At 30.5% G+C, this 26,039-nt stretch overlaps 2 protein-coding genes across 2 annotated transcripts in view; one reads left to right on the forward strand and one right to left on the reverse strand.

Moving 5' to 3' along the window:
* The window catches only part of LOC123301480 (DNA mismatch repair protein Msh2), a 64,117-nt gene that overhangs the window by 926 nt on the left and 37,152 nt on the right, over window positions 1–26,039 (forward strand). Inside the window, exon 2 of the mRNA XM_044884226.1 lies at window positions 2,209–2,258. Within this exon, the coding sequence (XP_044740161.1) occupies window positions 2,209–2,258 (50 nt within the window). The remainder of the gene's footprint in view (window positions 1–2,208; window positions 2,259–26,039) is intronic.
* Window positions 8,675–14,415, reverse strand: LOC123301481. The gene is made up of 2 exons (XM_044884227.1): window positions 14,308–14,415; window positions 8,675–11,522 (listed from the first exon to the last, which is right to left on the reverse strand). The coding sequence occupies exon 2, from the start codon at window positions 11,507–11,509 to the stop codon at window positions 8,744–8,746; it is 2,766 nt and encodes a 921-aa protein (XP_044740162.1). The 5' UTR covers window positions 11,510–11,522; window positions 14,308–14,415; the 3' UTR covers window positions 8,675–8,743.

Consider the following 26,039-nt stretch of genomic DNA (forward strand, 5'->3'; position numbering starts at 1 on the left):
CATGGGTAAACTATTGATCTTCCAAGCCGTATACGTTGCAATTCAATTTGATTAGAGACAAACTTATTTTTAACGATTAATTAAAGTCAAAGAAATGAGAAAATGTAAATCTTCCATTCGAAAAATATTGTTAAATGCATCTTCCCACGTGTTAGGCATTGCAAAAATAATTTTAAAATGTACAAAGTGATCAATGTTGAGCTTTTGTCAGTAGATAGTTGGTCTTCGTCTTCCATTAAATTACAGTTGCAAACCTCGTCTTCCAAGAGCTTCAAGTCTTCCCAGCTGTTAGACATTGGACGAATAATTTTAAAATTTACAAATTGACCAAGGTTGAGCTTTTATCAGTACATACCTGGCGTAGTAAGTAAACGGAAAATTATCGTCTTCCATTAAATGAAAGTTGCGAACATCGTCTACCCAGGTGTTAAGACATTGTAAAAATAATTTTAAAATGTACAAGTTGACCAAGTTTGAGCTTTTCTCAGTACATACCTAGCGTAATAAGTAAACGGAAAGTCATCGTCTTTCGTTAAATAACAGTTAGAAACATCGTCTTCTCAGAGAAGACTTGGAGCTCTTGGAAGACGATGTTCGCAACTTTCATTTAATAGAAGATAATTTTCCGTTTACTTATTACACCAACTATCTACTAACAAAAGCTCAACCTTGGTCAGTTTGTAAGTTTTAAAATTATTTGCGCAATGTCTAACACATGGGAAGACGCATTTTACAACTGTACGCGGTTTTACAACATATTTCCAATGGAAGATTTACATTTTCTTATTTCTTTGACTTTAATTAATCGGTTCTGTGGCGGGAATCTGCAAAGCATACGGTTTTCAAGACCAATAGCTTCCTCATGTATTGGGTCAGTTCTATCGATAAAATGTGTTCTCAACTTTGCTTAAATGATGACATAAAAACTGTCACCAGCTCCCCTACCATACTCTTTTGTATATGGAATTTTTTTCCATGAAAATAAAGAAAAATTTTTTTACTACCCTTATCATTCATATCTTGTATGGTTCCAGTGGATCCGTAATCAACTAAACGATTATATTATTCTATGAACTAAACCTAAGTTATAGGGCTAATGACCAAAGTTATAGGGCTGCACAAATTATTATACCTTGTATATACAAGAGAGGCCATTTTAATTTATGCATCTGAATATCTCGCCAGAGAACTTATTATGACCTCAACAAAAGTTGCAGAGTTTGTTAGGAGATATCATGTTCTGATATCAGATTTGCGCCAGTTCTTCGGGTTGCTTAAATAGCTAATTTAGATCCTAAACGGTAAGATATAGAATAATACTTTAAATTAGAAAGTTGATCCTCATAAATAACTAACATTTTTCATTAAAATCATTTTTTCGAAAATCGTCAGCTCTCGGAGGAAATGCGACTGAAAAATATATCAACGTAAAATGCTTTATCCAAAAGTTGTCAAGGGCAACACATTCGCCTGTATCCATGACTTTGACCTATAATTATCGATAAACATCGTATTTTCTTTCGATATTTTTAAGTCGCATTTCTTCCGAAAGCTGACGATTTTCAAAAAAATGATTTAAATAAAAAATGTTAGCTTTTTATGAGGATCAACTTTCTAATTTAAAGTGTTATTCTATATCTTACCGTTTAGGATCTAAATTGGCTGTTGAAGAAATCCGAAGAATTAGGTCCAATCTGATGTCAGACCCTTTTTCATTTAAACCAAGAACATCAACATGATGTTCTGACATCAAACTCTACAATTTTGGTTGAGGTCATTTTTTAATAGGTGGTGCCTCTGGCGAGATATTCAGATCCAATTTAAGTGAACAAGTTTTTTTGCCGACCAGTTTAGAATCCAAAAATTTAACGGCTCATACAATTTTGTGTAGACGATTTTTGCCGAAAAGTAGTTTGTTAGAAAGTTGTTTGTTGTTTTGTAAAGAAAAGTTTTCTGATTTAAAGTGGTCATCTATTTCTTACCAGTTACGAAAACGAGTTTAAATAACGCACTCCCGGTCGAAATTGAAAGATGAAAACAAATTCAATGGATCGGCCATATTGGTTCCATACTTTAGATTAGAGTCCACGACATACTTAGATTTTTCTATGGAATGTACGAGTACTTTCAGACATCCGATCTAAACAGAAATAATAAATCTTTGAAATGAAATGTATAATATTTAATTGCTTGTAATATTTATTTTAGATGTTGCTGATCAAAATTCGTTTTTGGACTTTTTACACAGTTTACCCGAAGTAAGTTATATTATTATCTATATTTATTTTTTATTTTGTTTATTTTCTTAATGTGGTAAATCTACCGGATTTTGAGAATCAATACGGAAAGTTTTGTGAGAAGGCTAATTAAGTAAAATTTACAAAATTTAAAAAACCCTCGACAATTTTTTCGGGTACGAAACCTTAAACTCGCACTTGAAACATATCTAAGAACACTTTCCATTAAATTATCTTTTTCCTTTAAGCCTTTTCCAATCTGAGCCGATTTTGATGATCATCGGCAATTTTTAGTTTTCTTAGGAATGGATCCTTAAACTCGCACTTGAAACATAGCTAAGAACACTCGCCATTGAATTGCCTTTCAAACGAAACAAAAAAATCAAAATCGGTTCTTCCGTTTAGGCACTACGATGCCACAGGCAGGCAGTGGAAAAAATTATGCTAAAAATGACAATGGGAATCGATTTAGGAATGAATTCTAAGCAAAAAGTGTAATTGAAACATATTTCGAAAAGTCAAACCTTGTCCGAGCTATTGGCGATTGAAATTCGGAGTATTTAACGCCAAGTAACTGAAAAATTTGACGAATTTGAAAAAAGTATATCATATAATTTAAAGTACTATAAAAAATCTTGAAAATGAAAAAAGTTTTGAAAATGAAAAGTCATTTGCTCGAAAATTAACGGAGTTATATCGAAAATAAAGTTGCTCGTACCGTTTAAGTTTTTTTCATTTTTATTCATCACAAAAACAGATGTACCTACCACGGGAGATAAAATTAATGCATACCGCTTTGTAATTTATTTAATTTTGGTACTGACAACATGCTTAAAAGTTCTAGCGATTTCGTACATATAATTTTTGAAATATTACAATTTAAAAGCAAAAAAAAATTTTCGAAAAAAAACAACAAAAATGTCTTTATCGTTAAATACCTCAAAAAAATAATAAACTTACAAAAAAAATCTAGAGGACAAAAACTGAGCTGTTTTTCCGCAAAATATTTTACCTTCTAGACTTTTTTTTGGGACTCTAATATTTTTCATTTTATTTAACGATAAAGACATTTATTGTTACTTTAAAATTTTTTTCTTTTAAATTGCAATATTTAAAGAAATATATATCCGAAACTGCTACAACTTTTTGAGCATGCTGCCAGTACCCAAATAAAGTACATTGAACAGCGTCAAGCATTAATTTTAGTCCCCGTAGTAAATTCATCAGTCTTTGTGCTGAATATAACATAAAAAGGAAGGTACGAAAAACTTTGTTTTCATTATAACTCCGTCAATTTTCATGCAAATGACTTGAAAATTTTTCCATTTTCATGGTTTTTTTATAGTACTTTAAAAAGTGTACCGTGTACTTTCTTCAAAAAACTTCAAATTTTTCAGTTATTTGACGTTAAATACTCCGAATTTCAATTGCTCATAACTCGGAAAGTATTGACTTTTCGAAATGTACTTAAATGACTTTTTTTTTTATTAGAATTCGCCCTTCTATCGATTCCCGTTGTAATTTTTCATAAACTTTTCACCCTCAAGAAGGGGTAGCCCCCACCCCCTGGACAAGATCGCACAAATTTTTGTTTTTAACTTCTTAAGTAAGCTTTAAACAATGCAATTGAACAGTTTTTATAAAGATTCATTGACTATCCTTGGATTCCGAGCTTTTAACATATTTATACCTTACGGAAAACAAAAATGCAAAAAACTCCGAAAAATCCAGATTGAATTGGAAATTGTTTCGGCTTATAATCAGGTTCTGAAAAAAAAAAAAACTGTACGTACTCTAATCATCTGGTTATAAAAAAGGGGTTATCTGTAAAGTTTTTCGGAGTTTTGAAAATGAGTGATTTTATAGATTTTGAGGAGGTGCTTTTCTCGAATTTCCACTTTGTTAAATCGTATCTTTACCGCTTGCACTACCATATTGCGTCGAATAGCAGTTTTTTGACGATATCTCCTTTAAGAGTCATTTTACGAGGGAAAAATTTATTTCAAAAATTAAATAGTTTCGGTGTACGAGTGCCGCAAAGTGTAAACACCCCTTGTAGGGGTTAGAATAATATATGTTGAAAATCGCAACGAGAATCGAATTGAATCGAGTGATGAAACGAATTAATACGTCATCAACAGAGAGCGCCAAAAGAATTGCGTTTAAATATCTGAAAATTATTCTTTAATTAATTATTTTTACACTTAATTACAGAATTTTTAAACAGTATTTAAATTTTTTACTATGTTATAACAGTGTAAACAATGAATTAAAAATATTTTTAAACAAGTGAAAAGAAACAATTGACTGAGTTAATTGTTGAAATACCATGCATAGTCAGTGTTGATTTCTTTATCACATAACACATACAACAAGTGAAAACAAACAATTGACTGAGTTAATTGTTGAAATACCATGTATAGGCAGTGTTGATAACTCTGTCACATTTCACATACATACATATCTGACATATTTAATTGATATTCTCATATAATGCGCAAGTGTTGATGCGCAATCGTTTGTTTTTTTTGACGTCATGTAAATAACAAAAGATATTCACTTTGATATTCCTATATTAATACATACTATAAAATTTGTACCTAATTAACGCCCTCGTGGGTAAACAGTGATGTTTACAAAAAAATGTTTCAAACAAAAGCTGTTTATTTTTTTGTAAGGAACATTTTTTACATTTAAACTTTTATTCTATCTCTAACGGTTTACAAGATGGGTCCTACGGACCCAAGACCCAATTGACCTATGATGCTCATTTACGATCTTGACCTCACTTTTTACTTCCTAAGCACGCTGTTAAAATTTCAGCTTGATATCTCTTTTCGTTTTTGAGTAATCGTGACCACAGACGGACGGCCGGACGGACGGATGGACGGACAACCGGAAATGGATTAATTAGGTGATTTTATGAACACCTATACCAATTTTTTTTTTGTAGCATCAATATTTTTAGGCGTTACAAACTTGGGACTAAACTTATAATACTATGTATATTTCATATATACATGGTATAAAAATGTATAGACAGTGTTGATGCGCATTCGTTTGTTTTTTTGACGTCACGTAAATAACAAAAGATATTCACTTTTAAATAGACACGCCCACAACTGATATTCCTATATTAATACATACTATAAAATTTGCACCTAATTAACGCTCTCGTGGGTAAACAGTGATGTTTACAAAAAAAAGTTTCAAACAAAAGTTTTTAATTTTTTTATAAGGAACATTTTTTACATTTAAACTTTTGTTCTATCTCTAACGGTTTACAAAATGGGTCCTACGGACCCAAGACCCAATTGACCTATGATGCTCATTTACGAACTTGACCTCACTTTTTACGTCCTGAGTACGCTGTAAAAATTTCAGTTCGATATCTTTTTTCGTTTTTGAGTTATCGTGTCCACAGACGGACGGACGGACGGACAACCGGAAATGGACTAATTGGGTGATTTTATGAACAGCTATGACAAAATTTTTTTCCTAGAATCATTATTTTTAAGCGTTACAAACTTGGGACTAAACTTAATATACTATGTATATTTATATATGCATGGTATAAAAATTCATGAATATTTTCTATTCGCATGAATTATCTACTATCCACTTGAGCGGTAAAAATATTAACTTTGTTCGTGCTTATAACTCTGTGTTCGTGTGCAATTGATACTGCTGCAAACTATAATATACTAGCTGCGCCCCGCGGTGTTATCCGCGATTAAAAGAGATTTTGAGAGTTTTTATCGTTAATGTGTAAATGAATGAAGCCTTGAGAAAAAAAGGCTAAAAATCTATTTCACGAACTTTAAAAACACTATTCCTGTATGCTATTCCATAGGAACTGTGCATTTGCCCAGGATAAACAATTAGCCTGTCATTTTTTGACCCCCTTTCTGATCTATCCCACGGGAACCACACACTTTAACGGGATAAAAAGTAGCCTATGTGATATTCTAGACTATAATCTATTTTCGTGTCAAATTTCATCCGTTCAGCCGTTCTGATTGAGTGATTGAGTAACAGACATCCACTCATTTCGGTAGTTCCGATTTTTTTGCAGACTTGTTTATGATGTTGGTCCAATAAATAATCCAAGTTTGTGACTTCGAGAGCCGAACGCAATTTTGTCAAAAATCGAAAAATCCGTGAAATTTTTGGACTTTGGCGATTATAAACCAAAAGAACTATTTTTTTAACGAAACTTTTTAGAACGTTTTTTAAAGTAGACTAAATTTGCTACAATATGAGATAAAAATGGAGTCTGTAGATCCAATACTTTCCGAAACGAAGCCTTTCAAAATTTATCGATCAAAGCTACCGTCAAATCCGGTAGTTCAAAATTTTTGGCAGACTTGTTTATGATGTTGTCCCAATGAATAATCCAAGTTTGTAACCTTGAGCGACGAACGCAACTTTGTCAAAAATCGAAAAAACTCGTAAAAATTTCAGCTTTATTTCAAATTTTGGCTATTATAACCCTAAACGGGTAACTTTTGAAGTACTTTTTCAATATGTTTTTAAGGTAGACTAAATTTTCTGCAAAATGATACTAGAATCGTCTCTGTAGAAGCAATAATTTCCGAGAGAAATCTTTTCAAAATTTATCATTTTTTCAAACTTCACAATTTTTTGGAAATATTATGTCCTTTTGAAATAATTTTGACCCAGAACTACACTCGCACACTTCGTCACAGGTAAGTGGAACTACCTCCAGCTAGAGTAGTTCGAGCGATGTCTGATACATTGCAAAAACTTGCGAAGTTAGAAAAAATGATGAAGCTTTTTATCGGAAACTATTGGGTCTACAGAGACAATTTTAGTCTCATATTGTAGCAAATATAATCTACTTTAAAAAAAATTTTGAAAAGATATTTAAAAAACTACCCGTTTAGGGTTATAATCGCCAAAATCTGAAAAAAAGCTAAAATTTTTACGAGTTTTTCGATTTTTGACAAAGTTGCGTTCGCCGCTCGAGATCACAAACTTGGATTATTCATTGAGACAACATCATAAACAAGTCTGCTAAAAATCAGAACTACTGGATTTGACGTTAGCTTTGATGTATAAAGCTACGTCGATAAATTTTGAAAGCCTTTATCTCGGAAAGTATTGGGTCTACATTTTCGTCTCATATTGAAGTCCATTTTCGTCTCATATTGAAGCAAATTTAGAAAAACTAGTTCTTTAGGGTTATAATCGCCAAAATCCAAAATTTTCACGGATGTTTCGATTTTTGACAAAGTTGCGTTCAGCGCTCGATGTCACAAACTTGGATTATTCATTGGAATAACTTCATAAACAAGTCTGTGAAATATCAGAACTACCGGATTTGATGCATACTGTATAAAGTTACTGTAATATCAGCCCTATTTGTCAATTTGTAGTAGGCTGAGTTTATATTTCTGATTTCGGTTGAGTATCTTAAAAAATGTGACCTCCATCACCCTGGATGACTGTGCAAAATGCCAAATTGATATTCCTATTAACAACGAAAATATGAAGGTGTCTTCATCTTAAATGCGACACACTGTATTATCAGATTGAAAGCAAGTAAAATTTTGCCAAGATTAACAACTGAACTAACTATTGATGATTGTTTTCTACCTTTTTTCCAGGGTTCGAGGATATATATCAATGGATATATATCATGATATATATCCGATATATATCACGTGAATTTTTATGATATATATCAATAAAAAAATGATTTTAAAAAATTTAATATTATTTAGTAATTTTTGGCGTTTGTTACCGTATTTCTACTTCCCAAATTATGATGGCATTGGAGTAGAGTTAAAACCTACTAATACTAAGCTCAAATCGTGTCGTGTCAGGAAAAGTTCGTTACTAAAGAGTAAGTTTAAGTAAGATTCAGAATCGGAAGATGATCTACCTTTATCTTCCTTGCAGTCAAACCAAGCACAATTATGAAACAACCTATATTTTTTTTTGATAATTAACAGTTTATTACGAATGACTGATGACTGATTTGATAATTAAAAGACTGATTATACTCTAGAGTTATTATTTGTAATGTTTATTGTTTTGTTGCCTAAGTGTAGCTATGACCATTGACCGATAAGAATTTATAAAATTGATTTTTGTTTTAGAGTTGATTTTTATTTATAAAAATTTTATTATTTATATTGATTTTGCCTGATCTAGAAGAATATTTTATGTTTTGGTTTCATTTGTCTGATTTGAAGTGCCTAAGTAAATAAAACCTTGAAAACATTTTAGTTTTTTTTAAATATCAAACTTTTAATATATATCGGATATATATCAAAAATATCCGATATTTTGATATTTATAATAAATATCGGATATTTTCGAACCCTGCTTTTTTCTGGTCTGAATTAATTAAACTACAACAATATTTTCAATTTTTTTTAAATTTTAATTTACTTAAAGTCTTAAAATACAAATTTTTATATAAAAAAATACATTGTTCAATTACTCGTCACTTAAAAACTAAACTAAATATAAATAAATTAACCGGCGATTTCTGACATACGTGCTTTGGCTTTACCTAAATTATCTTGTATACGTTGACGGAATCGTGTCCAAAAAGTAGTTTGTTTCTCTGGAATTGATGTGGGATCAGTCATGTCGTCTGTATAGATTGGTTGTTCAAATTTTGCATTGGCTACGTCATTTTTAATTTTCTGTCTAGCATCAACGAAGTGATCTCTGATATCTTGTCCAAAGTTTTGCCAATAAACACCAGGATTTGCATTACTGTCATCGTCTTCGGCTGATCCTACAGCTAACTGTAGTTTATGTTGTTTGTATATTGGAGTGTTAATTTCATCACTGGATGTGCTAAATGATGAAACCGTTTCTTGTGGATCAACATTTTCTGTGAGTTGCGAATCATCGTTAAGCGTTGAATATGGTGTTTGTCCAAAGAATGGTGGCATAACGTATGGCACAAATGTTGGTTTTATTTTGCTGACAGTGTCTAAAATTTGACCTTTTGCATTAATAAAATGTCCACTCATTGAATCACCATAACCTTTCCAATATAAACCTGGAGAAGCTGGTGGTCCCATAGGTACACCTGGAGCAACTGGGGCATATGGACCCATAGGTGCAAATGGTGGCACTACTGATGGAATTAATTGTCCTTTAGCATTAATAAAATATCCAGCCATTTGTCCACCATAATTTTTCCAGAATGCACCAGGCGTTGGTGGCAAGACAGGGGAATCTGCGTATGTATCTGTTGAGTCGTCACCAGCAGCTAAATATAATTTTGCTTTTGATGATGGTGAAAAGTCTGCAGTGTCATCTAATTGTTGCAAATCATCGGTGGTTTGTTGATCTAATAAATTTGCAGTATCAATCAATGGTGCAGCTGTTGTCGTTAACATTGCTTTAGCCAAAAGAGCTGCGTCAAGTTCTTTACTGAAACTATCCCAAAATGCAGCATCAATTGGAACTGCGGGTGCGGCAGTTGTAGCAACTGTTGGATCTGTGATTAATGGACCTGGTGTGGGTTTTGTTGCAGAAATCAATTTAAATTTAGCATTATTTAAAGCTGTTGCAATTGATTTACCAAATGACATCCAGAATGTTGGTGGTAATGTGGGTGCAACTGGTGTTACACCATCTGCAGATACTGTACTATCAGTTGTCACTGTTTTTGATTTGTTAAATGATTCTTTAATTTTATCACCAAACGTTTTCCAATAAATTCCGGGGACAGTAGGTACTGGTACAGCAGCTGGAACAACGGTGTCATCAACAGCACCAACACCTAATTTTAATTTTCTTGTAACTGGGCTACTTGGCTCAACTGGTACAAAAGATGGTGTGTAATCTAAATCAATAGTTTGTTGGTTGACAAGAGTTGGATCAACTACATCACCAGTTACAGGTGCAGCTGTTGTTGTGGCTTTTAATGCATCCAAAACAGCTTTTGATTTGAAAACATCTTCAATTTGTTTACCAAAATCATCCCAGAATGCTGGAGCAACATCAATAGTTGGTGCTGGTGTAACAAGAGTGCCATCTGCACTTAAATCATCAACTGCTGCAGTAGGTGCAACTGTGGTTGTCTTAACAACTGCCATGATTTTTGCTGTAGCATCTTTGAATGATTTACCAATAGTTTTACCAAATGTTTTGTAGAAAGTAGCAGGTAATGGTGTTGTGGGAGCTGCTGGGACAATCGATCCATCTGCTGCGATTACAGTAGCATCTACTGGTGTTGAATCAGTTGTCATGGTCTTTGTTTTATTGAAGGTCTCTTTGATTTTAGCACCAAATGATTTCCAATAGACATCAGCAACTGTTGGTGGTTTTGTTGTGGCCTCTACAGCTGGAGCTGGAGCAGCAACTGCTCCTAATCTTAATGAAGGATGTTCAAAAGCTAAGTTGTGTACAAGTGGTGTTTGATAATCTGATTTTTGGAAAGCGTCATTGTAATCACCTGGTGCAAAGTCTAAGCTACCAAAATTTACAGGTACTACTGGAGATGGTGTTGTTGCTTGGATTATATCAAAAGTTGATAGATCAAGTAAATTAAATTGTTGGTCAGGCATGTCAGGTGTTTTTAATGCATCGATTTTACTTTGGTATTTTGTTAACATGGTGTCAGTTTTATTGTCGTATTTAATTTTTAAATCGATATATTTTTGTTGATATTTTGTATCCAATGCGGATGTATCAGCTGCTGGATCTGTGCTAAGTAATGCTTCATATTCAGTTTGTGCTTTAGTTTGAAGTGCATCAACTTTATCATTGATTTCTTCCAGCATTTGTTGTTGTTTTAACACATATTCATCTTTTATTTGATTAATTAATGTAATTGGATCCACTGGAACTTCTGTAGTTGTCTTGAATTTATCAAACTTACTGACAGGTTTTTTGGATACTTTTGCTTTCGATTTTGATTTTTTGGTAGTGGTTTCTTTTACATCCTCAGATGATGTGGCCCCAAGACCTAATTTTAAATGTGGTAAAAATTGTTGGTCTTCTTCACTGCTGGATGAGTAGTCTGGGACACCAAATAATCCATGTCCGTAGGGATATGGACGCTTGTCAACTTGTTGCTCTTCGTATAATTCTTCGGATGCTGGTCGATTATATTGTATTGAATAACTGACTCCATAGGGTGACCGTTGGATTTGATATAAATATGGACCGTTTTTTACGATTTGTGTGTCGATATCATCATATCCAGCTGACACTTGGACAAATGGTGACGCGTATACTGTGCTTATTAAAAAGCACAATGATAATACTAGTTTCATATTTGAAGGTATTCTGAAACAAAGTAAAATAAGGACGTATTATTTCTGTAAGTTAGTTTCATTTATAACTTTAATACTAATTTTTACTTTGAAAACAAATAATTGACTGAGTTAGTTGTTGAAATACCATGCATAAATAGTTTTGATTACTCGATCACATTGCACATACATATACAATTTATATAATAAATACTATACAATTTACGCCTAATTTGCACCCTCATGGGTAAACATTGATGTTTACGAAAAAATGTTTCAAACAAAAGTTGTTTATTTTTTGATAAAGAACATTTTTTACATTCAAACATTTGTTCTATCTCTAACGGTTTGCAAGATGGGTCCTACGGACTCATAGGTTAAGACCCAATTGGCCTATGTTGCCCATTTACGAACTCGACCTCACTTTTTACTTCCTGAGCACGCTGTTAAAATTTCAGCTTGATATCTTTTTTCGTTTTTGAGTTATCGTGTCCACAGACGGACGGACGGACGGACAACCGGAAATGGATTCATTAGGTGATTTTATGAATACCTATACCAAAATTTTGTTGGTAGCATTAATATTTTTAAGCGTTACAAACTTGGGACTAAAATTAGTATACCTTGCATATTACATATATGCATGGTATAATTACACTGGGTAACAAAAAAATATTATTTTTCTGCGGTATTAATTTATTGTTTTTGATAATACCTAATTTATATGTTTTGTCTGTATTGACTCCTGTTCTTGAGGTAACGTAAACAAACATTTCTTTAAGGGGGTGGACCAAATCCAGGGCAAAAGAATCAATTTGATAAATATACTATTTTTTTTTGTATTCAGCACACTAAAGTTATTTATACAAAAATGATTATTATTTACCATGTCGCAAAATGACTGTCGCAGTGTTATTTAAGTGCGATTTAATATCCTGATTAAGGAACAAAAGGCTATTTGACAGTATGGAAATTAGTGTACATAGTCTCGCAAAAATTCTTCATTGAGCATGCTTAATTTTTGCTTGGAGAATTTTTGCACGATCCCGTTTAAAATCCTCCAGTTGAAAAAATCAAATTTTTAAAATATACAAAATTTTTATATTTTAGAGTAAATTAGAGATTTTATTTAGGAGTATAAGTTTACTCAACAATATCCCGCAAATATTTTTGGCCTAATTGCATTTTAAGTGCTTGATTGTTAATTGTTAAGAGAGCGCGAGAAAAACCACCTAACAATAACGATTTTCTGTTTTCTGTTCTATATATGCTAGAAAGATGAGTTTTTCACCGATCGTCTCGAAATATAGTCAAATTAACAGATAATTTCCACATTTAAAAAGACGAAATTTTGCGTAATCCGTATTGTCGTAATTTATGTATAGCCTCATACATAGAAATAAGTAGATTTCCAAAATTAAAAAAATTTCCTATAAATTCGAGGGGTAGTCATAATTTAAAAGAAATATAATGAAGTTAATAAACTGATAAATTCGAGTTAAAATAAAAAAAAATATTATCTTTTCAAAATTTATAGTGTATCTATAATTTGTGGAACTTCAGAATATTTGAATAAAAAATGTAACTCATGGAAAAATTTTTAGCCACTAATTTCAATTGAAAAAAGAAATATATATACAGGATGTATCATAAATCACGTGGCACTTCTAGAGAGAGAATTTATTAATACAAAATTTGTAAAATTTTCGACCCGAGATATACCATTAATAATACTATTTAATTTTGAGAATTTATAGTTTTTTTACTAGGAATTTTTTTTAAACAATTAAAGTTAAGTAGAAAATTAATTTTAATACAAGTTATCATTTGGATATTTTTTTTCTTAGTTTCATATTTATAAAGATATTTACATTCAAAATTAAGACAATTTCAAATAAATTAAAAAATTTCAAGTTTTGTATTTTAAAACTTAGGACGTAAATGTATCTATTTAATAAAAATAATAATCAATAAAATTATAGTAATATTTATGTTCTTTAAGTTTGCTTTTTATAAAAATTTCAATTATCCTATTTTTAATTGGAATATTTACAGTAATATTTTAACTAACGTAAAATTATTCTGGTAATAGTAGATTGAATCGGAAAATGTTTAAAATTTTCTATTCATTGCTAGAATTTTACTCTATCTATATCACTGTTATTTTCCCAATGCCAGTTTTACGGGACATCTTGTAAAATTCATGGAATTCACATTTGAAAGCAATATCTTGTTATTCGAATACAAAAATTTATTCAAATAAATATCACGTTACTCGAAATTAAATTGTATTCAAAAAATATAATTCTATTTAAAAAATATAATAAAAAAACATACAACAGATTTACATTTTGCTAAATATCGATATTTCGATTTCAACCATCGTCAATAGCTAAATTAATCCATGTAACACAATACAAACATTCTTTACAAAGTTAAAACTAGATATGTAAGTCTGTTGTATGTTTTTTAATTATATTTTTTAAATAAAATTTCTTAATATAGAATTTTATTTCGAGTATCGTGGTATTTATTTCAATAACTAGGTCTCAACTCGAAATCAATAAAAATTCATTATTATACGAATACAAAAAGTTAGTTTTTTAATAAAAGCATCGATAAACGAAATTTTAGGTACATAATTAATGAAAAAAATCAAAATAAAAATCTTTCACAAAAAAATAATTCATACCAAAATATATTTTCGGTAAATCCAAAAAAATATTTCGAATACACAATTAAAATATTTCGGATGAAATTAAAGTATTTCCAAACACTTGAAATTTAAAAAAATAATATAAAATAATAATAATAATCACCTTTGGACTTATCCCTAATAATGATTGTTATATTATCCAGCACTTTCTTGGAAGACACACCACAACAAACTGAATCCAAAATGAATTAAGTATTGCCTTAAATGTAAAATATGTTGTCATGGGACCACTAATCAATTTTTTTTCCAATATTAATTATAATAAAAAATTGTTATTTTAGATAAACGATTAATTAGAATCAAAACATTTAAATTAGTTTAGTTTTTTAAAAAGGAATAATATCCGTTTAACCCACAGCACAGTATAATGAATGATGCGCATTTATAATTATTCTTAAAATTACAGTAAAATATGTTCTATTATTACGCCAGAAATAATAGAAACGCCAAAATCTTTAAAACAAAAAGAACTAAAATCGCAAAACCCTGCTTGTAAAGCTGCTTTTTTTGGCATGTTATTTGGAACCCTTAGGGGAATGTGAAACTACGTTTTGGAAGCATTACTTGCAAGCAAGTATCGCTTGCAAGTTTACATTGCTTGCTTAGAATTTGCAAGCGGAAATTATGAGTGTTTTATGTTTTGATATGGAATATCTTGAAATGGACGAAGAGATAGAAACGTGTTCTGTAGTCCTCCCAATGTTCTTGTCATTATGTAAAGGGGATATGAGGGATATTACCCTTTTTCGGTAATGACGGATAAAATTACTGATGCGGGGTGGCGAATGCGAGGGTGAAAGTTAAAATCTGCTCGCGATATGTAATATGTCCGCTTTTTTTCCAATATAATTGACGCCACCTAAGAAGTGAAAATTAGGCGGATGACGGGATGACTAGGTCTTGCCTAAGAAGTGAAAAAAAGAAAACATATTTTTTGTTTTGACATTTCATAAATTAGGGTGAAGTAGATATAATTTATGGATATCTGTTAATAATAATGTAAGCAATGTTAAGTTTGGAATTTTTATTAAATAATGTAATTGCCTATACATTCAGCAATATATTATGTAATAAACAAATCCTTACTAGTCCTTACTAATATTATAAATGCGAAAATAACTCTGTATGTCTATCTTTCTGTGTGCTACGCAATGACGCCTAAACTAATGAACCGATTTAAATGTAATTTGGTACAGAAATTTTTAATGCGAAAAAAGGAGTGTAAGAGGTTGAAATAATGGACGCAAATTTGAATGGAAATGACGTAATTTTTAAAGCTACAAACTTGAAACTTATTTTTTAGGCATTAGATTAGATATAAATAAATACGACATTTAAATTTTTTATTTTACCCCTTGGGGGGAGGGTGAAAATGGGTACAAAGCTTGTATGGGACGTGTCCTTTGTCCAATCTACTTTTTTTTGTATAAACATTCTTTAACAGAATATTTCAACCCCTTACAGCCCTTCTTTACGGCGCATTTAAAATAAAAATAATTGTTTATAATAAAATTGACCGCTCTATTTTGTGGCTGAAACTTTAATGGACAAAGTTAGCATTGGAACTTTTCATTTGGCCTAATAGTTTTTGCACAATTCCATTTTACAATAAATGTCCGAAAACAAATTGTTAACTTTGGGCAGGCCGCAAGTGCTGAGTTTTTATCCGATCGCTATCTGCTTGACGGGAATCGAAAGGGTGAAATATCAACCTTAATTAGGAATTTTGTTGCCTATATTCATATTCAATATTAACAACAAATATAAACGAAAAAAAAAAAAAAAAATACGAAAATTTAAAACTTATAATAAAAAAGATTTTAAACAAAATAGGCCCGAATTATGGCCCATTTCGTGATTGTAATCTTGAATTTTTGTTACGAAAATCGAAAAAATTGCAAATTCCTCGTTAAAAACATCAAACTTATTCTAAAACTTGTTATTTTAAAACAGATGGCATAATTGTTTTGCAAGTGAAATACAACAAAACAAGAAATCTGCTATTTTTTTGTTTTTCGTAACAGCAAATTCAAGGTCGCAATCGCAAAATGGGCAATAACTCGGGTCTATTTTTCTTAAATCTCCGGTTTTCTAAGCACTTTGTAAATTTTAGAACCGCGTCTCGTTAAGTTGAAAATTTGTTTAGAAATTTAATTTTACAATTAAGGAATTTTCATTTTTTTAAATCGCTCTAATTGTTGTTAATATTCAATATGGATATAGGCAATAAAATTCCTAATTAAGATTGATATTTCAACCTTTAGATTCCCGCCAAGCAGATTATGATCGGATAAAAACTCAGATCTTGCGGCATGGCCAAATTTAACAACTTTTTTTCCAGACATTTATGGCAAAGTGGAATTATTAGGCCGAATGAAACGTTTCAAATCTAATTTTTTTCGTTCGGGTTTCAACTAGTAGATAGATCAATTTTATTAAGAACAATTATTTGCAAATAAATAAAGTCAATTAAATTTTTTCGCATTTTTTTGCAAAAATTGACAAATAATTTGTTTTTTTTCTAATATAAATAGAAAAACATCTAAGGAACAAAAAGTTCTATAGAACTAGTATCTTAAAGTAGACCATTTACGAGTTATATCGCTTACAAGAAAGCAAAACAAAATCTTCAGTCTAATTTGTTTAATAACCACAATCCCCACGTTCAGGTCGAGTAGACTCGGCAGGTCCATTATGTGAATACCCTCCTATAGAGATTAAAACAACTTCTGAAATGTAACCAAAAACAACACGTAAGCCATATCTTTGTCCGTTATTCTATTGGCCTACTATACTGTAGAACGAGCATAGTTGAAAGTTTTAAACTCAACAGAAAATTTTGAAGATAAACAATGTGAAGAAATATTTTCAAAAATTTTTATGCATAGAATGCGTCGATTAGTTTGTGTACATAGTTCTATAGGAAAAAGAGCAACTGACTTAAGTTAATTTTTCAACAAATTGAAAATTGTTAATTCACTAAACTTTCTCGAATTTTCGTCGTCATTGTAAACTATAAAAATTGTTAGTAATTGGTGTAAAATTCTTCGTGTAGCCTTTCTTACATAAATACTTAACAAAATCACGTCAAATAAATTAAGGTAGTATGGGTTGTCAACAGACCATCTTTTTTTCAAAATTTTAAATAGCGTACAAAATTTAATACACACATTACCATAATTCATCATAATAATTAAACTGATTTTATAACAATTAATAATAAATAAAATTATATTACAAAAATTCCTATATTATCGACATATTATACTCTAGAAATCTTCTGTATCATAATGAAAATAATAGATCTGGCAACGTTACAACGGTTTAAAGCGCCGAGTTATGGTTATTTAAAATTTTCGCAGTCGATTGTCTATTTTATAAAAACAATTTTTTGTGGCATATTAATTAAACTTGTCAACCGATGTCAACGACATCTGTTAATGATTTTTAAAGTTACTCATAATGAAACATTACAATGTGAATTATGATTAATCGTTAATATATTTTGATAATGATCGATAACATGTATTTTTTTTTATATATATATAAATTCTTTAAACTTTAAGCTTTTTTTAGTGCATTATTATGTGAACACAGTTTTTTGGAAATATGAAAATTTTGGTCTTGTATAATAAATAACGCACGGGATAACGTACATTGAGTCAATGTAAAAACTACGATTTTTAATTATCAATATTTCATTAAAAAAAATCGATAAGGCATCCTCAAACTGGAATAAAACATTATTTAGATGCTTATCTTTAATATAATAAAACGCTAAGTGTTATAAGTTTATTTTTATATTTTACCCATACTACCTTAAACAAATCTTCTTTATTTATCATAATTTTTTTAACTCTTTTGACATGAGTTTGTTCAGTATATTTATAAGAAACGCTCCATGAAGCCAAAAAATTTTAAGCCAATTATTTAAACATTTCTTTTAGTTTACAATGAAGACGAAAATTCGAGAAAGTTTTGTTAATTAACAATTGTCTATCTTGTTGAAAAATTAATTTAAATATATATTTCCAACGGTAATAAATTTTTTATTATGTTTAGAATACAACATAATTTTTTCAAATTTTTAAATTAATATTTAATACCTAAAAAAATATTTAGATACTCGTTTTGGACGCTTTAAAATAACGCGCGGAGACCTATTTCATCATTAAATTAAAATTATAAATAATTGAGATAGATTTCATTGGATGAGATTTTTTTATTAGAAATTCCGCTCTCTCCAAAATTCTTTCACAGATATTTTTAAGAACAATATCTCTATTTTTCACCATTTGCAACTTGTCGGCTAGACTATATAGTACAAACGACCATATACTTTAATCAAATTTTTCAAAAGAAAACCATCCATATAATGTGAACTTTAAGATTGTAAGGTAGTCGATGATCTTACGGGATTTTGAACCAAATTTTGTTTTGACAAAAATGGAAAGATCATATATAAGTTTTAACAAAACTGTTTTAATTTTTATACCATGTATATATGAAATATACATAGTATTATAAGTTTAGTCCCAAGTTTGTAACGCCTAAAAATATTGATGCTACAAAAAAAAAATTGGTATAGGTGTTCATAAAATCACCTAATTAATCCATTTCCGGTTGTCCGTCCGTCTGTGGTCACGATTACTCAAAAACGAAAAGAGATATCAAGCTGAAATTTTTGAAATTTACAGCGTGCTTAGGACGTAAAAAGTGAGGTCAAGTTCGTAAATGAGCAACATGGGTCAATTGGGTCATGGGTCCGTAGTACCCATCTTGTAAACCGTTAGAGATAGAATAAAAGTTTAAATGTAAAAAATGTTCCTTACAAAAAAATAAACAACTTTTGTTTTTTTGTTTGAAACATTTTTTTGTAAACATCACTGTTTACCCACGAGGGCGTTAATTAGGTACAAATTTTATAGTATGTATTAATATAGGAATATCAAAGTGAATATCTTTTGTTATTTACATGACATCAAAAAAAACAAACGATTGCGCATCAACACTTGCGCATTGTATGAGAATATCAGTTAAATATGTCAGATATGTATGTAAGTATGTGAAATGTGACAGAGTTATCAACACTGCCTATACATGGTATTTCAACAATTAACTCAGTCAATTGTTTGTTTTCACTTGTTTCATGATAATTTTAAAGTAACAGGCAGTTTTAAAAGAACTTTTGAAAAGAGAAACGAAAACGCTCGAAAAAAAAATGGTTGTAAAACATCCTTGTGACGTAATAATGTTAATTGAATAGTATACATACACTGTATACAATTATTAATTAACATTATGACGTCACACGATCTTTTAGGAACATTTTTTTTGTCGGGCGTTTTCGTTTGTCTTTTGAAAAGTTCTTTTAAAACTGCCTGTAACTTTAAAATTATCATAAAAAAATAAGAAACAGCTTTGTTATGAAATTTTTTTTTTCCAAAAAGATCCAATTATGTGTTTTATGGTAATTCAGTTTTAAGAAGACAGTAAAGGCGAGTCGATATTTCAATCAAATTTCTGTTGAAGAACGGCTTCTTAGTTTTTACTGTAGTTCAAATGTTATCCAAGCATACATTTTAAAGTATATAAAACTTTTTTTTAATTAACTTAATATATTTTATTTCATAATAATGTTCAATCAAAATGTATGAAATATTTGAAGCATTTTTTGTTAATTGTAAATAATTTTTACAAACAAATCATGTTGTTTGTTTATTTTCTGTTTATATTCAAATATTTTAGCCAGAGAGCCAAACCTTAATTCGCAAGTGTCATGAAACATTTATGAGCGACTTGAAAATAGTATATGTTGACTCCAATAGCCTGGAGAAGGTCCCGAGTCCTTAATGTGCCACTTGATATCTATCTCGGGATATCGGTACTAGAACGGCACTTGATATTCTGCTACCACAGCTTTTCCAATCATAATTTTTATCCTGGTTGTTTTTATAATTATTGGAAAAATATTTTTTTCGCTACTGTTTGTTACATGGATGAACTTTTATTAGCAAAAAAAAATTGTATATATTCCTTATTGATCTCATAAATTTTGATAATATATATTGCAAAGGAGGCACAAAATACTGGGTATTTGCAAAATTATTAAATTTTCGAAGTGTTGTAAAAATTTTCTAGGTAAGAAAAACTACGAGGAAGTTTTTTCACCATTGCGCTTATATGTCCGAAGAAGAGGAAAAGGTTTTGAATGGGTTTCAGAAGAGTTTTTATTGCGTTTGATCCACGCTGCAAAGTCAACCAATTGGTTTAAAATTTTAAATGGTTATATCTTCAATGACGCATGGACTATTCCTCTAGACCACGACTTATTTAAATCCGGGATCCTCTCCAGGCTATTGGGGGAGCAAATACTATAATATTGTATATCAGCTCTGTCATAAATTTTTCATGACGTAGCGAAAATTTGCATAGAAAATTTTTGTAGGATCCCCTTTAAAACATATTCCTGTACGTAAATTTTCAGACTACCGATGGGTAACCCGGTAGGATATTGTATAACTAATTTTTTTAACAAATAAGTAATATTGACCAAATCGCTTTGGAAATTTTATTATTTAATTGGGATCAAAATTAACAAAAAATGTTCTTAGACACTTTTCTCTAAACCCTTCAGTTTTCAAGTAAAAAAATTCGTAAAGTTTGAAAAAACGCAATTTTTACGATTCAAAAAGTCTATGGAAAAAATCAGATATTTAATATGTATAAAATTTTTATTTGTAGTGTAAAGCTTACTCAACGACATCCAGTGCCGGATTTACCTCTGACGGGGCCCCAAGCAACCTCAGGTTTTTGGGGCCCTCATTGTAAAATACCCCCCCCCCGATATTTCAAAATAATGAATAACTAGTTAATTTTGCATAATCAATATATTTTACAGTTAACTTATAATTTACTATCTAAATTAAAACTTTTTTCTACTTTTCTCAGTCGCAAATTGATGAATGACATCATCAAAGTCATTTGACATCAGAAAATTTTTCAAGCTTGTTTTTTTCGATAGACAGTAAACCTAAATCACTAACTTTTTCTTGAGACATCGATGAGCGTAAATAATTTTTGACCCGTTTATTGTAAGCAATAGCCTGATGAGGCATTCAACATTTGGAAACGCTGAAAACAGTTCATCCTTAAAAATGATTTTTTACAATATATATATTGTTGACATGGATTTTTTCTTCTTTTCATGTGTTTTTTTTTTTTTTTTCAAATTTTCGAATGTGTTTTCAAAATTTTCCATTTTTTGAAGCCCCTGTCCAAGCGGGGCCCCAAGCAATTGCTTCCCGGTAAATCCAACACTGACGACATCCCGCAAAAATTGTTGTGTAATTGCATTTTAAGTGCTTAATTTAAATAACATTCAAAAATAACGATTTTCTGTTCTATACATGCTATTAAGGGTGGACTTTCACCAATCGACTCAAAATAAAGTCAAATTAACAAAAATTTTCCACAGCTCAAGTCCCCGGAAAATTGGAGAAACGGTTTTTCCAATTTTGGGGGGGGGGTTGCGTTGTGGAAAATGTTAATTTTCGAACTTTTCTGTTAATTTGACTTTATTTAGAGTCTATTGGTGAAAATACGATCTTTCTATGTATAGAACAGCAAATCGTTATTTTTGGGTGGTTTTTCGAGCGCTCTGTTAACAATTTAACAATCAAGTAAAATTTTTGCGGGCGTTGAGTAAGCTTTACACTACAAATAAAAATTTTAACACATTATAAATTTGAATTTTTTTAACAATTTTTGAGGGATTTCAAATTTTACGAATTTTTTAGTCAAAAACAGGAGAATTTAGAGAAAAATGTCTAAGGACATTTTTTGTTTATTTTGATTCCAATTATATGATGAAATTTTTTCCAAAGCGATTCGATCTATATTACTTATTTGCCTAAAAAAAATTAATTTAAACAAAATTCTCCCAAATTAACCAACGGCAACCTGTATTTTTATGTTCAGGAGCATGTTTTAAACGGGATCCTGTAAAACGGCAAAATTTCCCATGCGAAAATTAATAAGCTCAATGACGAATTTTGCCGGATCTATTTGAGCTCTCTGGCTATTATTATTGTTTTGTATTTTCAAAAAAATAATATAAACATGCAGATCTAGAAGACGACTTGATGATATATTTTTTGCACCAAATTGTGAAATACATTTGAAAATTTGTTTGAAATTATCAAAAAAGGTCATAACATTCGAGGGGGGTTTTAATATGATTATGTACTCTTAATCACAGAATGATTAGAATGTATAAAAAATACTTTTTTTATTACTCCTATTGAAAATAGTGATTTGAGTTTTTTTTTGAAATAATTTAACGTTATTTTAGCCATTTTGAAAACTTCGTTTCCGGCGATACTATACATGCTATAAACTCTCGTTGCATGCTACGAATGCTCACTCGTTTGTGAACTTTCATTTTCAGTTTCATGTTTGTATATTTGGTAGTTTGTGGCACTCTAGAAAACATACGCGTTAGCCGATTTTAATGATTCTAACGCCAATCGAATTGTCTATTTAATAGCTATTCAATGATACCCCACTTAACATAGTTCGTCGAATTTCATTTTTTTTCTTTTTCACAATATGGCGTCTAGTGGTCGTCATATTGAATTTTCATTACTATCATATCTTCAGTGACACTTTCAAGATTAATACAAATCAATTCACGTTAGAATCATCAAGATCGGTCCGCGCGTTTGGTGTCTAGTGTGCTTGAAAGAAACACACATACATACATAAATACTCATAAACACAATACCATTCTTTTGGGTCGCGTAGTCGGGTAAAAAGATATTTATTTAACAGAAGAATATTAAAAGTAGCCGGTGTGTTTTTGAATTAAGCAATCAGCATAACGAATAAATTTTTATTAGCAAATCCATTCTTCTTTGGCACTTAGTATAACAGCAAGAAGATTCTTGATAGTTGATGCAGCTTCCATGATCAGATTTCTAAAATTTTTCACGGTTTCGAAGAGCAGCATTATTTTTTTGTCCCGGTCTTTAGATTAAAGAAATATGCCTATTTATTCTGTAAAAGTAAAAAAATTATCGGTGTCTCCCATAATTTTAAAATATTAAACACTCATAATTTTCATTTATACGAAGTACACTCTAAGTCAAAATAAACGCAAAAGTTGAATCATTGAAATTACTATGTAACAGTACATGTAATTCCCATATAATGTTATAGCTATACCAACTGTTTTTGTACCATCTAGGCATATACATGTCTGTAGTATGACTGAATACATCCGTTTAGTAATGCATCTAAGCGAGATGTATTATATACATGTATTTAAGGTAGTACCAGCATGAAATCACTTTTCGACAGATTTGACCGAATTTTTTTTCTCGGGTTTATAATAGCTTTATTTATGAATTCCTAAAATTTCATAATTTTTGGCCGTTTAGATCGCGAGATATTTAAAGACAAAGTTCGCGATTTTGAGGGTCATGTCCCATTTAAAGCATGTAAAATGTCCGGTCTCTCCAACTATTTTTTATGATATTATTATATATTGAAGAAAAAGTAGAAAAAAATGTTTATACAATAAAATTCTAAAAAAAAAATTTAGAAATTAATTTTCACTTTCGAGATATTAATTTTGACGTAAATTGATCGAAATTGGGACGTTGGCATAATTATTTCCCATTTTAAACGGTCAAAATTTCTGAAACTTTGGGAATTAATAGTAAGCATTATTAAATTCTTAAATTTAATTTTTCGTTAAATTCTGTCGAAAAAAATTGTACCATTGCTCTAACATAGAAACTGCAAATACCATGCTGGAAATACCTTAACATTAGTTGGGAGACGCTTGGAGAGTGGAAGTTTTTTAGATAATTAATAATATTTGTATGCAACAAAACTCCCACTCTCTGCATGCATACAACAAAAGTCTTGTGTATCGTATCTGTAGCCTTACAATATATGTATATAATACATCTCGCTTAGATGCATTACTAAACGGATGTATTCAGTCATACTACAGACATGTATATGCCTAGATGGTACAAAAACAGTTGGTATATCACTTAGAATGGTAAATGAGTTTCTTGTAAAGACCTGCCATTTGCCAAACAAGTAATAACGTTTGCCATGGAATTTTGAAATACATTGTATAATCATTTTTGGAATGCTACTAGCAAGGACCAACACGTGTCAACTCAACCCGTAATACAGCTAGCACGCGTTGGTGTTTTTGGTAGCTCGAAAACCTCCAACTTCTGTGTAATCTATCTTAAGAACCAACCGATCGATTTCATTTTTTATCTGATTAAAGAGAGAATTTTATGCCCTTTCAAATGAGGTATCATAAAGTAGGAAGTGCCATTAGAAAATTTCGAAGTTGGAGTGGCTAAGGACTAAGGGATGAAACTGAAAATTCTCTAGGTACCATTTTTGAACTTGCTCCTCGATATCTAAATTAACGTGTTTTCACTCAAAACAAGTTTGTAACGCTTAGTAATATTGTTGATACGAACAAAATTTTGGTATAGGTGTTCATAAAATCACCTAATTAGTCCATTTCCGGTTATCCATCCGTCTGTCTGTCTGCCAGCACGATAATTGAAAAACGAATTATATTTAGTAAAAAAACAAGTGAAAACAAACAATTGACTGAGTTAATTGTTGAAATACATGTATAGACAGTGTTGATTACTCTATCATACTACACATATACATGTCACACATACATAACTGATAATCCCATATAATACATCCTATAAAATTTGCATCTAATGAGTGCTTTCGTGAGTAAACAGTGATGTTTACAAAAAAATGTCCCCAACAAAAGTCGTTTATTTTTTTATAAGAAACATTTTTTACATTTAACTTTTTGTTCTATCTCTTACGGTTTACAAGATGGGTCCTACGGACCCAAGACCCAATTGACTTATGTTGCTCATTTACGAACTCGACCTCACTTTTTACGTCTTGAGTGCGTTGTAAAAATTTTAGCTTGAAATCTTTTTTGGTTTTGGAGTTATTGTGTTCACAGACAGGCGGACAGACAACCGAAAATGGGTTAATTAGATGATTTTATGAACACCTATACCAAATTTTTTTTCGTTACATCAATATTTTTAAGCGTTACAAACTTGGGACTAAACTTAATATACTATGATATATTTCATATATACATGGTATAATATACTCTTAAATTATGTTTTTAAAATACACTCCCCCCATTTACGGAGTATCGCCTTATTGAACAACCCTGTATATAGATATATTCAAGATATCGTTATGGTTCGCCAGATTTTCGAAATAAATTTTTATATTTTTACTTTGAAACCGTTTTCTAAATCGATGCTAATTTTCTAAAAATATTTTACCATTCTATAAGAAATTTTTCATAGGTATTCTGTTTGAACAAATTTGAAATAATATTATGATAAAAATTTAATCACCAAATGTTAGATTTGGTTCAATACAAAATGTTAATTATTGTTTAAAAAAATTAATAATAACACAGGGCTAAAGATCATATTTATAATTTAATGATAACTTCTTAAAATTAAAGTTATAACTTAACAAGTTAAAACAAACAATTGACTGAGTTAATTGTTGAAATACCATGTAAAGACAGTGTTGATTACACTGTCACATTACACATTCATGCATGTCAACACATACATAACTAATATTCCCATATAATACACACTATACAGTTTGCGCCCTCGCGGGTAAACGGTGATGTTTACGAAAAAATGTTTCAAACAAAAGTTGTTTATTTTTTATGAGGAGTTGTTTTTTTAACGGTTTACAAGATCCAAAGGACCCATGTTGCTCATTTACAAA

Source organism: Chrysoperla carnea, chromosome 5 (assembly GCF_905475395.1).
Source record: "Chrysoperla carnea chromosome 5, inChrCarn1.1, whole genome shotgun sequence".
In the NCBI taxonomy this organism is placed as follows: Eukaryota; Metazoa; Arthropoda; class Insecta; order Neuroptera; family Chrysopidae; genus Chrysoperla; species Chrysoperla carnea.